Source organism: Arachis hypogaea, chromosome 20, assembly GCF_003086295.3.
Source record: "Arachis hypogaea cultivar Tifrunner chromosome 20, arahy.Tifrunner.gnm2.J5K5, whole genome shotgun sequence".
NCBI lineage: Eukaryota > Viridiplantae > Streptophyta > Magnoliopsida > Fabales > Fabaceae > Arachis > Arachis hypogaea.
Window position 1 is genome coordinate 126,841,975 of NC_092055.1, and position 17,750 is coordinate 126,859,724.

Consider the following 17,750-nt stretch of genomic DNA (forward strand, 5'->3'; position numbering starts at 1 on the left):
ATCTGTAAAATATGATTCTACCACTGCACTAATTTTAGCTCTTGAGCAAGCGACTTCACCATTCTCCCCAACTAACCCCCAAATCTTGTTGCAGTTTGCTCTCATCTTGAACTTTTGGTGGAAATTTTTGATGTTTCGGTCCCCCTCTTTGAGCCACTGGACTCTAAATTTTTCTCGTCAATACTTCTCTTCTTGGACGACCACTTTCTCCAATTTTTCATTCAGCTCTCTAATTTCCAACCCCCCAACCCTCTCAGCTTTTCTCAGCAATTCTAATTCTTTTTGCGACTATTTTATAACTTTCTTTGAATTAGACTTACTAGAGCGTTGCCATTGAACCAAGCTGTGTCTGCATGCCTTATTTTTTGGGCTAGTATATACATCGTTGATCTGCTGAAATTAATGCTCCAAGCTTCTTTAATGACTTCTCTAGCTTCCTCATTCTCGCACCATCTTGGTTGGAATTTGAACCTTCTTTTTGTGGCCTCAATTTACGGGAAGTTGTCTAATAGGAGAGGTGTGTGATCCAATCTATTTTTCATAAGCCTAATAACCACTGAAGAGGGATATAGGGTCTGCCAATCAATATTCACCATTACTCGATCCAACCTTTCTTGTATGAGATCTACCCCTTGTCTCTTATTTGACCACGTCATAGGGATCCCGATCATACCAATATCTATCAATCCATTATTGCTAATAAAATTGTTGAAGTTTTCATTGAAGAATCTGATTTAGTACTACTCCAATCTTCTCCTCTTCTTAACAATTGCGTTATAGTCCCCTACCACCATAACTGGGCTATAAACTTCTTCAGCATTTCACCAATCTCGTCAAACTGCATGCTCTGAATCTGGTCATTAGAGTTTAGATGCACTCCTATCATTGTCCACACTTTATTCCTCACCAGGTCAATCACCCTTGCCATTATGAAAAACTGCTCATGCCTTATAATTTGTACTTTAACATTGTCCTTCCATGCTAATGTCAACCTTCCTACTGTCCACAATTCGATATTGGTTTTTGGTTTCACAAAGAAAACCAACCTTAGAGAAGTGGGATTGACATATTCTTTTAATATTGTGAATTGTCAAGAGTCTTTCCAAAGTTTGACAATTCTACGATAGCATTCTCTTATTTGACAGCTAGCACCCTCCACCTTAGCAAATAAGCTATTGTCTCCTTCCCGACATGCCTTCTTCGGCACTTCCTTCTTACCTTCATTACTATCTCTTCTCTTTGCTCCAACAATAGCATTAGTTCCTTCTTTTTCCATTCACACTAATTTCTTCATGTTCATGCTCCCTTGAGGTCAATTTGTACTCACGAAATTATTAGTGATTTCAACATATATGAGATCAGAATTTTCTAAGTCAACTATTTCCTCCCTTTCTTGCTCCCATGTGCCCCTTTGCTTGGTGATTTGATTCCAAGACTCCTCGGTGATTTGATTCAGTACCTCCGTATTATTGCTATTCTTATTCCCTTTCCTTTCTCTATTGCCACCTGTCGTTCCAACACTGAGACTCAAGAAGCTCTCTATGAGGCAGTTTGGTAGTAACTTCTTAGCTTCTTGTAATTTTTTTGGGTTTGGTTAGAAATTTCTTTCACTATCATTCTGAGTTTCTTCTTTTTGTTCTACTCTCACACCTATTTGGTCTCCTTTAATCCACTTTCCAAATTTATCCTCTTTCTGCCTATTCGTCCTTAAATCCTCCATCAAGTTGTAGCAGTTGTTGGGGTCATGACCCATCTTAGCACAGTAGGTACACATCATTCCCAGCCTTTCATATCTAAGCACTACTGTCATTAGTTTTTTGTCTGGATCAGCGATAAAGAGGCTATCCTTAACCCGCTTCTTTTCATCCCGTTCAACTCTAGCTCTGACTATCTTTGCTTCTCACCCTCGTACATAAAACAATATAACTTCCACAACTCTGGCAATTTTCAAAATGGGGTCCATATCGAAATTTTTGACTCGATTTATTCTTCCGGATTCACACCTTCCTCCCACCTTTTGACATGAAGAGCATAATCCTTGACTAGCCAAGGGGATCCCTTTTCCATCCACATTACATCCCACTCTCGGTCAAAGAAGAATTAGAATTGGTTTCAACCAATTTCAATGACACGAAAGCCTTCTGTCCTCCCCAAATGGTTCTCAAGGCGTTTTCCATCATCCCCTTCGAGAAAATTCTACCAGCGAATAATTTTTCAACGAGACTATTAAAACAGATTCTGACTCATTTACTAACATCCCCTTCCTCCAGCAAAACAACTCCTTCATTCTCCAAATCACTATCTTCAGATCCGTGCTGCATGGTTCTGCTGTCTTCACTTTACATAGTAATGTGTTAGTGATTGACACAGATTATGGTGAGAAAGAAATTGATCTGGTGGTGGCACAATATAGACGACACAGTATTGACTCTATTAAGAAACTTAGCAGAGCCACGTTCACCTGACAACACTTTTAATAATTAGTCAATGATTAATTCTTAATTTCGAATGAGTTTGTTTTCAATGAATAAAAAACCAACCATGAAATTTGTTATGCACGGGCCCACGCTATCACATGCAACCATCACTATTTCACCATCCTGTCCTAACATAATCATCATAAACTGCTAATCCACCTGCAATATCGAGTGATACCAACTGCGAGGACACCAACTTTGACAACATCGATTACAATAACAATGATTTTGCCGAAAACAACAACAAAACTGCCAACAGTGGCAATAATGATGGCAACGAAGAAATCGATCTACTAGAAGCTTTCATAGAAGAGATTTGCGAAGAGATTAAGGCGGCGACACCTCCAAAGTTGAAGGAGAAGGCGGACAAAAAGTACAAGGACGATGAGGGACATGATCTAATGGAGAATTTCTTGAGTGCGAAGAAAGACCTAGGGTTATTAACTAAGAGTTAACTTTTTTCGATAAAATATTTAGATAAATCAATTATCATTATTATTTAATAAAAGATCTAAATGTTCATAAATATTTATAAAATTTGTATATCAATTTTTTTATGTAGAAGAACAATTTAATATATAAACTTATTTTTAAGTTAAAATTTGTTGTGAAATAAAATGTTAGATAAAAAGGATTCGTTGAAAACTAATTTAAGAGGCTCCCAGATAGCTCATTCTCATGCATTTGCCATTTTTAACTCTTATATGCAAAATTTTTTTAGCAAATTCTAAATCCTAATTACTAACTTTATATTCTAAATTCTCCAACAAATAAGAGTTAAAATAATTCTATCCAAAAAAGTAATTAATATTAATTAATTAATTAATTCTATATACTTTTTTTCTGAATTTCTTTCTTTCTATAATCTACTTGGCCCCTTAATTTCTCACTGTACTCTAAATAAAATAAATAAATAAATTATTTAATTAACTTAGGGCAATGTTCAATAATCCTCTTTATAGATGTATTAATAAAATTATAAATCAAAATGTCCAATAATTTAATTTCATTTAGTAGATTTTCCTATTTCTTGCACTTGTTTTCTTGTTATTCATTTATTATACTTTATATTATATAAATATGTGAAAAAAAACTTTCTCATATACAATAAGTTAGTTATTTCAATTCTAAAAGCTATTTAATTATATCTATTTTTTCATATTCCTTCTTTCAGATGAAATTGTTTTTTTTTTTAAATCATCATCACTTTTCAATAATAATAATAATAATAATAAACATGAAGTTCTATATTTTGAGTCGAGCGTGGCATCCTATATTTTTTGAAAATATATTAATTTTTTGAGAGAAATTTCATCGACAATTAAAAATAATTATTTTCATTTTATTTTTTTCTTAAAAAATCCGCAGTGGCAAAAAAAAAAAATGCTAATGATTAATTACTTAGAACTTAGAAGTGGTTTGTTTAAGTTTTTGCCACGTGTAATTAGTTAACGTCTAATTTTACCCCTATAAACATTGAATTTTATTTATCTATCTAATCTAATGAATAATATTATATTATATATAGATATCACAATTCAACAGCTGAATGAATTCACCTACCGTGCTGTAAAATTCCTCCTATATTCCTGTTAGTTGAAGATGGTTGTCAAAATTGGCTATCAAATTAATTATTATGGCAAAACACTCAATTGAGTCAAAAGGAGAAATTGTTTACACAAATCTGCCAAATTAAAATTGGGTCCATGAATTAATTAAAGTATGTTTATATGTAGTTCGAATCAACTAAATTTGAACTCAATTTTTACATAATTCGAACCATGTTCATTTGAATTATACACAATTGTCTACACACTAATTCGAATCAACTTGATTCGAATTACACCTATACATTGCACGCGTTTTCCAGTAATTCGAATTTGACTGATTCGAATTATTCATGGTATAATTTGAATTATGCTGTTAAAAAAGTAATAATTTATTAAAAAAATATATTTTATTTCATATATTAAAAAAAAAAGCTAACAAAATATTTAATTACGACACTTCTTTAAAATATTAATGAGCTATCAATTCGAATTCCATACAATACTCTTTTGTCCATTTTTAATAGCTCATGAATATTTTTAAAATTTTTTTTAATAAATTTATTTAAATTGTACTCGAAAAATATTTTACTCTATGTAAAATAATTTTAAAAAAATGGCTTACAAGATGTTATGAGTATTATAAAAGTTTGTAATATTCTAGTGATTTAAGTAAATACATGATAAAAATATATTTTCTTTAATTTTTAAATTATTATTGACTATGTAGAGTATTTCTTTATATCCTAAGTTATTAGGACATTACAAATTTTTATAATACTCTTAACATCTTTTAAGCTATTTTTTAAATTATTTTGCATAGAATAAAATATTTTTTGTAGTATAATTTAAATAAATTTATTAAAAAATATTCATGAGCTATCAAGAATATTTTTTTTTGTGGTAAGTCATTAGAACATTACAAATTTTTATAATACTCCTAACATCTTTTAAGCCATTTTTTTAAATTATTTTGTATAGAATAAAATATTTTTTGTGGTATAATTTAAATAAATTTATTCAAAAATATTCATGAGCTATCAAGAATGGGCAGAAGAGTATTGTATAAAATTCGAATTGCTCACCATATAATTTGAACAAGAGTGATTCGAACTTCCCCATGGTAATTCGAATCATGTAATATCTCACCATATAATTTAAATAATTTTATTAAAAAATTATCATGAATATTTTTTAATAAATTTATTTAAATTATACCACAAAAAATATTTTATTCTATGCAAAATAATTTAAAAAATGACTTAAAAGATGTTAGGGGTACTATAAAAATTTGTAATGTTCTAATGACTTAGGACATTAAAGAAATACTCTACATAGTCAATAATAATTTATAAATTAAAAAAAATATATTTTTATCATGTATTTACTTAAATCACTAGAATATTACAAACTTTTATAATACTCATAACATCTTTTAAGCCATTTTTTAAAAATTATTTTGTATGGAATAAAATATATTTTTTAATTGTTTTGTATGGAATAAAATATTTTCTTTAATTTCTAAATTATTATTGACTATGTAGAGTATTTTATTTAAAATTTGAGTACATATATGTATTTACCTAAGTCATTAGAACATTACAAATTTTTATACTCCTAACATTTTTTAAGCTATTTTTTTAAAATTGTTTTGCATAGAATAAAATATTTTTTGTAGTATAATTTAAATAAATTTATTAAAAAAAATTTAAAAAATATTTATGAGCTATTAAAAATGGACAAAAAAGTATTGTATGGAATTCGAATTGATAACTCATTAATATTTTAAAGAAGTCTCGTAATTAAATATTTTGTTAGCTTTTTTTAACGTATGAAATAAAATATATATTTTTTAAATTTTTTTAATAAAATTTTTTAATAAATTATTAATTTTTTAATAGCATAATTCAAATTATACCATAAATAATTCGAATCAGTCAAATTCGAATTACTTGAAAACGCTTGCATGGGTGTAATTCGAATCACCCTGATTCGAATGACTGTGTGTAATTCGAATCAGGTTGATTCGAATTAGTGTGTGTGCAATTGTGTATAATTCGAATGAATATGGTTCAAATTATGTGAAAATTGAGTTTAAATTTAGTTGGTTCAAACTACATATAAACATATCTTAGTTGATTCATAAGCCGAATTTTACTTTGGCGGATTTGTGTAAAAAATTTCTCCCCTTGACTTAATTGAGTGTTTTGCCCTAATTATTATATATTTATATATGAACATTTATATTATTTTATATATTACTTTAATGTACACTTGGTTTAGTTTAAATTGCACCTAGACTTGGAAACTGATGACAGTCTATAAAAGTGATCGCTGAGAATTTTGACCATGGAATGATTGAAGTCAACAATGCATGGTATGCTGACTTTGTCAATTAGGCCTGACTTTCTTCTTATTTGTTAACAGTTCTTGACCGATGAACCTAAATTTGATGAGTTTGAATGTTTGATTTTGATGATCTGTATAATTATAGTCCAATCGTGCAGCTAATTAAGAAGTGTATTCGCCAAACTTGGTAGAAGATAAATTAAAGGGGACTCGTTTTTTTTTTATTGTTTGTGATTGGCTAATAATATAAATTATTGTATGTAAAGGATAGAATTTAAATTCTTGGTACTTGTTTAAGTGAATTAATATTAATCTAATTTAGTTAAAAACACTCGAAATTAAATAAGTATAAAATAATACATATTTTTTTGGTAACCAGAAAATCAGGAACAAAGAGAAATACTATTACAAACCTGACCTCTGGCCTTAATAGCCTAGTGATAATCTGATAAGGAACTCTTAGCTCTACGAAAGTTCAAGACCTAAAGCTTTTTACTATCATCCGACTCAGCACAATTCTAACGGGTTTTTGAATTTGAAAGTCGCTGATCTTCTAACCGCTTAAGAGATATAATAAGTAGCCGAACCTGTATAAAGAGGAGCATAGCTGCCTCCAAATATGATCTATCTGAACCCTCACAAATCCTCTCTCTTAAATACCCACTGATTTGATCATAAAAGTGTCCATCTCCATCATTCATACATCAAAGTCCGAAGGTTACAAGGAGTCCTGCATCCAGAAGAGGCAGTCCCAAATATTTTAAGTAACTCACCAACAAATACGAAAGAAAACAAGAACAAAGACCCTAAAGTAGGGGAGCACAGCCACACTACGCTATCATCTCAAGATGAATTTACTCTTGTAATTCTGTCCAAAGTTGAATCCACTCTAAGTAAGGTTCATTGTTGAGAGCTCCTCTCCTGGCAAAAGAATCCGCAATACTACTAGCTTCCTTGAGAATTAAACTCATTTGCACATACTAGGCTTTATACGTGAGCTCATGAATTTTTTCAATCAGATCAACATCTTCATTTGCCAATGCGGACAGTTGTTGTATAACAAGGAAAAGTAGTTTTGGAGTCGGTTTTGTAGAACACCGTTGCACCACTTTTCCAAGTCAACACTAACCCCCTCCATATAGCAAATGAACATTCTAAGCCGTTAAAGAACCAAAACAGCCACTAATCCACACCCCCAAGTGAAAATGCTGGCGTCGCATTTTACCTTCGACCAACTGTTTCGAAGTTTTCAGCCAAGCTGTGCAGAAAAGTTGGCACATATACATTAATATTATTAGGCTAACTTTTTTTATATAGAGAATGCAAGTGTGATTTTTCAAAATATGAGGATTTTTGGTTAAATTTCGTTATACAAGAGATTATTATGGAAAAAGAGAACTCATGAAGAGCGTTTAGTAATTTTAGAAAAAATAGAATTTATGAGTAAAATTTTTATTTTAGTGATTTTTTTAAATAAATCTTGAGTAGTAATTTTTTATACATTTCCATGATAAAATCATAAGTAAGAATTTCTATTAGAGGAATGTTAGGGGCAGTAACTTTTGTGACTTGTAGCCATCAAATAGCCATCAATGATGATTTTAATGGTGTGAGATTGATATGAGATTTCATCCAATAATTTACTTTTTTTTGCTAGTTACATACTGGCCAAAATTTAATAAAATTGCTTAAACTTTTCCTTTCTGTTATCTGCAACAATCACATGCATGAGGCATACGTGCATAATTCACTATTTTCACCCAATATAATAATAATACACCAATCTTTCGGTGGCTATTTTTTTGGATATTACAATCGAAGGAATGTAATACATTAATATTATACTAATTTGGTGTAATGCATTAATATGAGGATTTTCAATGCCATAAAAAATCTTGACTTACGATTTCAGAAAGAGACAAAAAAATTATGAAAATGAGATTAACGATTTTAAGTAAGACAAATTTTTTTTTCAGAATTTCTACAACCATAAAATCGTTACTCTCATTTTTTAAGTTGATTATAATCATTGATTGTTGATCCAAAGCTTTTTAATTATTGTTCCTCTTCACTCAAATCGTTGGTAACTGATTTTTTTTAAACAAATCGACACTAACAATTTCTTTAAAATCAATTATGAGTCCCATAGTTAGGTATTACACATCCAAAATTTTATTTATACGTATTACACAATTGTAATTAGTATATAAAAAATAATAGTTCTCTTTCGGTCATAACAAAAATAATTAGCGACATTATGTACTTTAATAATAATTTGTTTATTTTTCACATCTTGTCATCTTAAAGAGTTAATATAATAATTGTATTAAAAAAATAAAGAGTTAATACTCAAATTAATTTTTGAAATTATATGTATGTTTTATATTAGTCTTTAACATTTTAATTATATAATTTAATACTAAAATTTGTATTTGTGATTCACATTAGCTTTTATTCCCTAAGTCAGTTTCTGTCACACTGAGGTTAACGGTGTTAAAGTGGCCATGCTTGATTATAGAAAAATGATAACTTTTTATTTTTAGTGCTAAAATATCCAAAAACAATTCTTTTAAGATCATTTAAGCCATGTTTTGCTCTTAAACATTTTATATGGTATTGTTTTTTTTTTATTTGAGTGTCAAAAATAAAACGCTGTTATTTTTCATAGTTCAACGTGAGAGCATTAGTCATTTTTACTGCGTCATTAATGTTTTCGTGAGGCAGATTGATTTAGAAACTAACATAAATCATAGATACAAATTTATTGAGTCAATTGAAATTATATAGGCCAATTTCAATCGTTCTTGCAACTTCAGGCAGGGGAAATGTAAGTATTAATTATCTCAAACTTTAATTAAGATAAGACAACGACCTTGCTAAGAATCCACATGACCAAAGAGAATTCAAACGCAAACAAAGTATAAAGCAATCCTCGATCAAGTAGGAACCCAAATACCGTTATCCCTCCATAGTTATGCTGCAAATATGTCACTGCAATTATTATCAATACAAGAAATTAGATTTCATTTAATCATCAAGAACCAAAAGAATTTCAATGTTTCTAACAAATTTCATCATTTGTATATCATTATTGTAGTTCTTGTACATAAAGTAACTTAGTGACCTTGGGATGTGTTTGTAAATTTGATTTTAACACCTAATCCCTAATATAAAACATCTTACAAAAAATCTATAATAAACACATTTTGAATGAAAGGTTTATTAGATTTAAAAGTGTTGCAACAAAAATTATTATATCTACTATATATAATGAGATATCAAAGAAATTTAGTGTTTTTTTTTTAAATATCTTTTATTATATATAATCCATAAAAATATATACTTTTACAATATCTAATATTTGAGCTTATAGTCATGAAATATTTATTATCTTAACTAATATCACATTTGTTATTGTTGCAAACATTTAGTTAATAAAAAAAGGTGAATTAATAAAGACGTATGGATAATTCAGTTACGACATTAATTGAAAATAGTTATAATATAACCAACTAAAAAACAAAAATAGTAAACATAAAACTTAAATCTATTCCTAAAACTAAACAAATTAAATGAACTCAAATTTAAATAATCACAAACTTATAATTTCTCTAACAAACTTAAACTTAACATGCTTGCTTCTATGCATTAGTCTTGCATATCCAATAGCATGAAAGTGGAGATAATAGTAATAACTATACCTAAAGCTTGCCTTGTTTGGAAGGAAGAAGAAGGTCTCTGTTGTGAGGTTACTGATATGTATATGCCCTCAGAATGAGAATGAGAATCAGAATCAGAATCACACTCTGGTGGCATCATTTGAGCTTTAAATTGCTCTGATTCAGCAGAAGCATTAGTCACCAACATGTGCCATTTTGTGGCAATTGAGACTATCCCTTGAGCCCTGTGTGTGATTCTTGCTGCACTTACTAGACAGAGCAAGAATCCACTTAACTGCACAGCTGAACAAATCTGCATAATAAACACAAACTCAATTGAATCAAAGAGAGACCTATAAAGATTTATAGCCACAAACTTAGATAAAAAAAAATTTAGTAATTTTTTTCATATTCTTGATGTATATTTAATGTGTGTTTTAGACTTTTAGGAGTAAGTGAGCAACCACATTGATAAATTTTGTTCACCATATATAGTTAAAAATGAGTGGACAAAATTACTTATTATTATTATAAAACATGCATTAAATAAAATAAAATAATAAAAAAATGCAAGATTTTTTCAATTTTTCTTCTTTATATTTTAGTAATTTTCATTTAATTTTATATGCAAAACATACAAAATTTAATATTTTTATTATAATTTATTATGTGTATAAATTTTATTTCTGACAAAAAAATGAGTGTAAGATTTGAAAACAATAAATTTTATTTTTAACCATTTGAAAGAGGGATGTTAGAGTACAAATTAAAATTCATTTCTAATGGTAAGGATTAACCAAACATGTTACTTTTGAAAAATAAAATTAGCTATTAAATCAGTTATTCATATAAAATATATTTAAAAATAAATTAAACGATTTATGTATTTATACACAAATATATGATATTTAATTTTTAATAATAATTTTTTTTGGTGAAAGATAGAATTAGGTGAGAAATGAAGGTTTTTATTAAATTTATAAAAAACGTGATAAAATTTTATAGTTTTTTTAATAAAAAACAATATTTACTCTTCACCAAAACTCTACTTTTTACTATGATATTACTGTGCACTAGCAATTTTGAGGACCAATATATTCCTTTTTATTTTGAAAAAAGAAAAAATTAATTAAAAAATAATGTGTAAATAATTTATCTAATCATGTTAGACATACATTAAAATAAGTCTCAATATAAAATAGACATTTAAATATAAAATACATATTAAAAATGACAACTCTATATGTATAGAGTGTGAGAGATTTACCACAAGATCACCAGAATTGAAGAAAGTCTTGTGAGATTTGGACTCCAAAACAAGCAACAAAGCAGCCAACTGGCTAACACTGATAGTAACCAAGGAACCAATTATAAAGAACCTATACCTATGACTCGTAACCCATAACTGCCTCCTAATCCTAACATGTTCCCTAAATATCACACTTGCTTCATTATTACAACCATCTCCACAACCTTCAAATAGCTTCTTAAGCCCTTCAAATCTTAGAATCTGAAGCTCACATGTTAGCCTGAATAGCACACACATTAACAAGAACACCCCTGTTCTGTAAACCCATGAAACAAGGACTAGAAGGAAGAGTATTGAATTTAGAGGGAACTGACCACCGTTGGCGGCCGGGCCGATGTGTCTGACTGTGATCTTAGCCGTCGTGAAGAGGAGGATCTTGTGTGCCAGTTGTACAAAGAATGAAGGTAATATTATGAATGATAAGTATTTAAATGCCTTCTCAAGCTCCCGTGTGTAGCCACGTCGAACGTACATTGAGTCATCTTGTAAGATGTCTAAGAATAGAAGTTGCCTAAGGCCATACCTGTTTGTAATTTCAACTCTGACTGTGAGTTGTAAGATGTTTCGCATGGCTAACCATTCATATGAACACGTTTTTATGTAAAATTATCTAACAGTGTTTGTGGTACCTTCGGAAGAAACGGGAGAGAGTGAAGAAGGCGATTACAGCAAGGGCCGATTCCGGTAACTGAACAAGCTTGTTGAATTTAAAGGGGTCATCAATGGAAGCAGAGTGAGATACACCGATAAAGATTGAGATGAGGAGAGGTGCAGCCACTGCCAGGACGACGAACAACGCATAAGAAATTATTCTTCCAAAGCAATAAGAGTGATCAAGGGCACACCACTTAAGAATGATGCGAAGGTTTCGAAGTTCATCCGAGCTTATAGGCTTTGATCTTGCATAACATGGCTGCTGCATGAGCAATGGAACGTTGTGTTGTTGTTGATCTTCGTTTTGTGGAGAGAGAGTGGTAATGGAAATGGTGGTGGTGGATTTGGTTGGTTCAGTGGTGGATGATGGCTTCATTTGTTTTCAAACAGAGACAGAGAAAGAGAAAGGGAAAGAAAGTGAATGAATGAATGAATGCATGCTATGTGTTTGTTTTATTGTGTCAGCGATATTATTATATGTTAAAATTTAAACTTAATAAATGTGGGAAAAGAAAAGAGTAAAGAGGGAAGAGAAGAACGGGAAAAAGAAGTTAGAATTTAGAAACCTTGTGTTAGGATTTGGTTGAATTAGTCCCACATTGCTTAGGATAGCAAATGGAGTGGGTGGCCTAGGCTATAAATATGAGGCTAAGTTCTCCATTTGTTTTTGCACCAGTCAGAAACACTTTAAGCTTGTATCTGATTTTTCTTTTCCTCTGTACTCTTTGATTAGAGAGTGTTGTGAGGTGTAGTTAGATATTTGCTTTGAAAGAGTGTGGGTGTACTGGGGTGCCGGTGAGAGAAAGAAGTCTATGTGTTGTAACAATTTTCACATAGTGATATTCTCTGGTTGTCATTTGACAACGGCCGTGGTTTTTTCTCCGGTAATTGGAGTTTCCACGTTAAATTCTTGTGTTGTGATTGTGTCTATTTTATTTCTCTGTCAAAGGTGTTTTCTCAAGGGGGAATTGTGTCTTATTCCCAACAAGTGGTATCAGAGCTTCGGTTCGGTGGGATTTATTCTTAGTATGCTCTGTGGTTGCAGCCTAGTCTGACCTTCCACATCAGAAAAGAATTTTGTCCTGTGGCTTGAGGTTGATCTTTGGTTGCTGTTGTTGTTGCTGGAAGGCAGTGTGACTCTGTGAGAGTGCAGTTTGGAAAAGGTTCTGGCTAAGGAAAGACTTGGTATTTAAGTGTGTCCATTGTGACCCACCTCTCTTTCCTGGGGACCCTTCCTAGTGCACGGTCTACAGTTGAGTTATAATATTCCAGTATACGGTTGCAACAATGTCAGGATATTCAAGTGCTGTGAAGCTTGAAATAGAGAAATTTGATGGAAGAATCAATTTTGGCTTGTGGCAAGTACAAGTCAAGGATGTGTTGATACAATCAGGTTTGCACAAGGCGTTGAAGGAGAAGATCTCTGGTTGCTCTCTCTATGAGAGAAGATGATGTTCTCTAGAAGACAAGAAGTATCCTCATGGTATTACCGCACTGCCATGGATAAGGATGAGTTGTGGCAATCAGGTCCACAATTGCACACGGGCATTGGTTGGCGTTGAGATGCAAGGTGTGTGGCGGAGTTAGGTCGATGGCTGAAGAACTTCCAGGAAAAGCCAATTTGGAAGTTGCACCATGAATTTTCAGCAAGGTTTCGATCTGTACCAAGGCGAAATTCTTGGAGTGGTCTAATTCCAAGTGAGTATACTTTCATGGTGGAGTATGATAGTTCTCTGAACTATGATTGTCGGTATAGACAATGGCAGCAAAGAATTGTCGGTGTTGACAATGGAAGCTGAAGATGTGTGACTATTTCAATCAAGGTGGAGATTGTTAGGATTTGGTTGAATTAGTCCCACATTGCTTAGGATAGCAAATGGAGTGGGTGGCCTAGGCTATAAATATGAGGCTAAGTTCTCCATTTGTTTTTGCACCAGTCAGAAACACTTTAAGCTTGTATCTGATTTTTCTTTTCCTCTGTACTCTTTGATTAGAGAGTGTTGTGAGGTGTAGTTAGATATTTGCTTTGAAAGAGTGTGGGTGTACTGGGGTGCCGGTGAGAGAAAGAAGTCTATGTGTTGTAACAATTTTCACATAGTGATATTCTCTGGTTGTCATTTGACAACGGCCGTGGTTTTTTCTCCGGTAATTGGAGTTTCCACGTTAAATTCTTGTGTTGTGATTGTGTCTATTTTATTTCTCTGTCAAAGGTGTTTTCTCAAGGGGGAATTGTGTCTTATTCCCAACACCTTGCTTTGTCCTGGGAGAGTTCTTATAGGTTTTGGTGAAGCTAAGAATAAAGTGAAAATGATGAGGAGTGAAAGAATGAGTGCCTTTTTTCTTTTTGGCTGTCAGCAGTGAATTATTCATTCTAAAATTTAAAGAAAGTTTTGAAATAAAAGTATCATAAATTATTTTCCATATGGAATGTGTAGTGGTGATTTTGCTCAATATTGGAGGAGATATTTTATCATTTTATATGTGTCAGATTCAACATACAAAGAGTATGGTGACAGAATCTGTTATCAGCGGCGTGTCAGTTCCCCGCAACACGCTATGGGCGTGGTGATGTGGCAAGTATGCAGGCATGGAAACTCTTTGGCAACACGCAGTGGGTGTATTGCCTGTGAATCAAGCAGGCGTTGCAGAGGTTCCGTTACTTCTCAAAGAGCTGCAGCAATACGGGGTGGGCGTGTTGGAGACCGCATGTTTGGAACAGCTCCTCCACCTCAATAAGCAGCGAACACAATGTTGAGACTCTATAAATTGAGTCCCTCACCCCATTTCATGCATTAGCGAGCTTTCTGTTTGTGTTAAAGAGAAAAGAAATAAAGTGAGAAAAGAAGAAGAAGAAAGAGTTTAGTCGTTTTAAAAAAAAAAACAGAATAAAAAAAAATATTTGTTTGTATTTATTTAAAAAAATAGTACGTAATTATATGGCATTTGAAGAATTATGTAAGTTGATAAATTTTATTTTTTATGTATTTAAATTTTTGTAATTTTTGTTATTATTAGTATCATATGATGAAAATATAGTATTGTTATTATTTTTTTGTATTTTATTAATATTTTTGAATAATCTTTTTATTTTTCTAATATAATCATATTTTATTTTATATAAATGTGAATATATAATTTTTTTGAATTTTTTTACTATAATGGGATTATTTTTCTGTATATTTAATAAATAATTTAAATATTAATAAATAAATATTTTAATAAATAAATATTATTAAATATAAATATTTATTGATAATATTTAAATAACTAAATATTTTTTATTTATGATTAAAAATAACAATATTTATATTGATGTAAATTAGTATTATAAATAATTTTTATTTATATAAACTAATAAATATATTTTTGTTGAACCAGCTTAACACGAATTTGATAGTTCGTAAACTAGATTTGCTGCAGACGTGAAATTCGATGGTCGAAAACTACTTACGCTCAACGGAATTCTACCACGTTTCTAGGATTGGGGTGATAAGAGGATTCTATCCCTTATTAGCTGCTCTTGTGGAAAGGTAGAGGCTAAAGATTCATACCTTTGTATTCTCGGTGGGTGAGGTTACTGTGACACTGAAAGATATCGCTTATATATTTGGCCTACCCATTGATGGAGAGCCTATGAGCGGCTGGACAGATAGTAGTAAAGACTTCTTACAGAGCCAGAGCATCACGATATTCGGTCGCGAACCAGTTGTCAGTAGTTCTTCGAAATCCTATATAAAGCTAGGTTGGGTTCGGCGTATCAGAGACGCAGAGCCATTGGACACTGGGGAGTCTATTAAGAGATACGTCAGATTTCAAATTTTCTGTTTGTTGGGTTCAACCCTATTCACGTATAAGTCGGCTGCATATGCGCACGCGAAGTATCTACCGTTGCTTCGTGATTTCGAGCGGATCCATACTTATAGTTGGGGGTCAGCATATCTCGCGCATCTTTACATGGCACTATGCCGTGCATCACGAAGGAGATGGATGGTCCTCTTAATCTGTTGTTTGTTTGGGCATAGGAGCAACTGCCGTGTATTGTGCCAATACCAAGATAGTCCCTTCCACCAGCTGAGATACCAGTTACCATGAGGTAACAGTTCCTATTTTAGTCCTGCATTATATTAACCCAGCATATTTGATTGACGATAACCGTTTTTAATTTTTTCAATGAACCATGTTTCAGGTGGAGTCATTCCAAACGGACCACAGCGTGATCAGAGGCTGGACCAGATTCTTATTGACATATGTCTCCCCAAAGCACAGTAGAAGCGTGATGCCAAGGGGCAACCATACCAGTTGGGGAGGCACGATTTAAGGCCGGTTGCTAGGGGATGGTTGGAGTTCATTCAGCGCTCCATTATTCCTACTAGTAACCGGTTCGAGGTTACTCTTGACTGAGTGGTGATGATTCACTGCATCATGCTCGGTAATGAAGTGGAGGTGCATCATGTGATTCCTCAAGAGTTGTACAGCATAGTCGCGAAGGCCTCCACTTCTGCCAGGCTGGCCTTTCCCCACCTCATCTTCCGCCTGTGTGACGCCGCTCGAGTGCGCATAAATCACGACACCCCTATTGACATCGAGAAGCCGATCATTAGGAGGGATATGGAGTATATTAAGGAGTATGCCTGAACACCGCCTCAGGAGCCAGTTCTCCCTCCTCAGTAGGAGCAGCTTGAGGTACCTCAGGGACATTACTTCCCTCCTCAGGATTATTGGAATCAGCTGACATCATCCATTAGGCATCTAGCATCATCTATTGATCAGCTGAGGGTAGACCATGAGGGCCACTCTGCCCTTCTTCAACAGATGGTGGAGGAGCAGCAGAGCCAGTGGCGAGAGATGGAGGAGCTGAAGCGTGATTTTGGAGCTTGGAGAGGATTTTCAAGAGGGAGCAGCCACCATGACTGAGGTGGTTAAGTTTCTTATCTACTATTTTCCCTATTTTCTATTTTTCAGTTATTAAATCTTACTTTCTGTTTTCTGTTTAAATCCTTTGCATGAGTAGGAGTATTTCTAGTTTAGTTAACTAATTTGGTATTTTGTGCTTATTTTGAAAAGTGATCTCATGTATTTTTCACTAAGATTGAAAAAAAAGAGAAAAAGAAAAGAAAGGTGGTGTAATTGCATGAGAACCTAAGTGATATATTCTGAGTTGTTCTATTTATCTTGAGGTGGTGGTATTATCTGTGGCTCTGAATGTTTGAGAAGAATAGTGCATAATTGATATTGAAGTTAAGAGTGTTGATGGGTGGAAATCAGATTTCACACCAAAACTCACCGGCAAGTGTACCGGGTTGCATCAAGTAGTAATTACTCACATGAGTGAGGTCGATCCCACAGGGATTGATGGATTGAGCAATTTTAGTTAGGTGGTTAGTTTAGTTAAGCAAATAGTTGATGATTTGAGTGTAACTTGAATAGCAGAAGCTAAATTGCATGAAAATAAAAGGAAGAGGGGAAATTGACAGAAAAATAAAGTGCAGAAGAGTAAATTGCATGAAACTTAAAGCGCAAGAAAGCAAAAGAGCTGAAACTTAAAGTGCAAGTAATGTAAATGACTGAAACTTAGATTGCAAGAAACGTAAATAGCTGAAGCTTAAAGTGCAAGAAAACTAAATTACTGAATTTAAATTGCTGAGAAACTTAAATTGCTTGAAGAGTAAAAGGGATTTGGGTGCTGGGATTTAGAATTTAACAGGAAAATGTAAAATACAATTAATCAGAGAAGTAGAAGATGAACTGAGTTGTA

At 32.3% G+C, this 17,750-nt stretch overlaps 1 protein-coding gene across 2 annotated transcripts; it reads right to left on the reverse strand.

Moving 5' to 3' along the window:
* Positions 1 to 9,114: 9,114 nt before the first annotated feature.
* Positions 9,115 to 12,481, reverse strand: LOC112782284 (uncharacterized). 2 transcript variants are annotated; one of them, XM_072230104.1, is made up of 4 exons: positions 11,971 to 12,481; positions 11,300 to 11,864; positions 10,086 to 10,345; positions 9,115 to 9,364 (listed from the first exon to the last, which is right to left on the reverse strand). In XM_072230104.1, the coding sequence occupies exons 1-4, from the start codon at positions 12,369 to 12,371 to the stop codon at positions 9,346 to 9,348; spliced, it is 1,245 nt and encodes a 414-aa protein (XP_072086205.1). In that variant the 5' UTR covers positions 12,372 to 12,481; the 3' UTR covers positions 9,115 to 9,345. The 2 variants fall into 2 exon arrangements, with proteins under 2 accessions (XP_072086205.1, XP_025680415.1); XM_025824630.3 differs by having other exon boundaries at positions 10,075 to 10,345.
* Between the last annotated feature and the right edge of the window lie 5,269 nt (positions 12,482 to 17,750).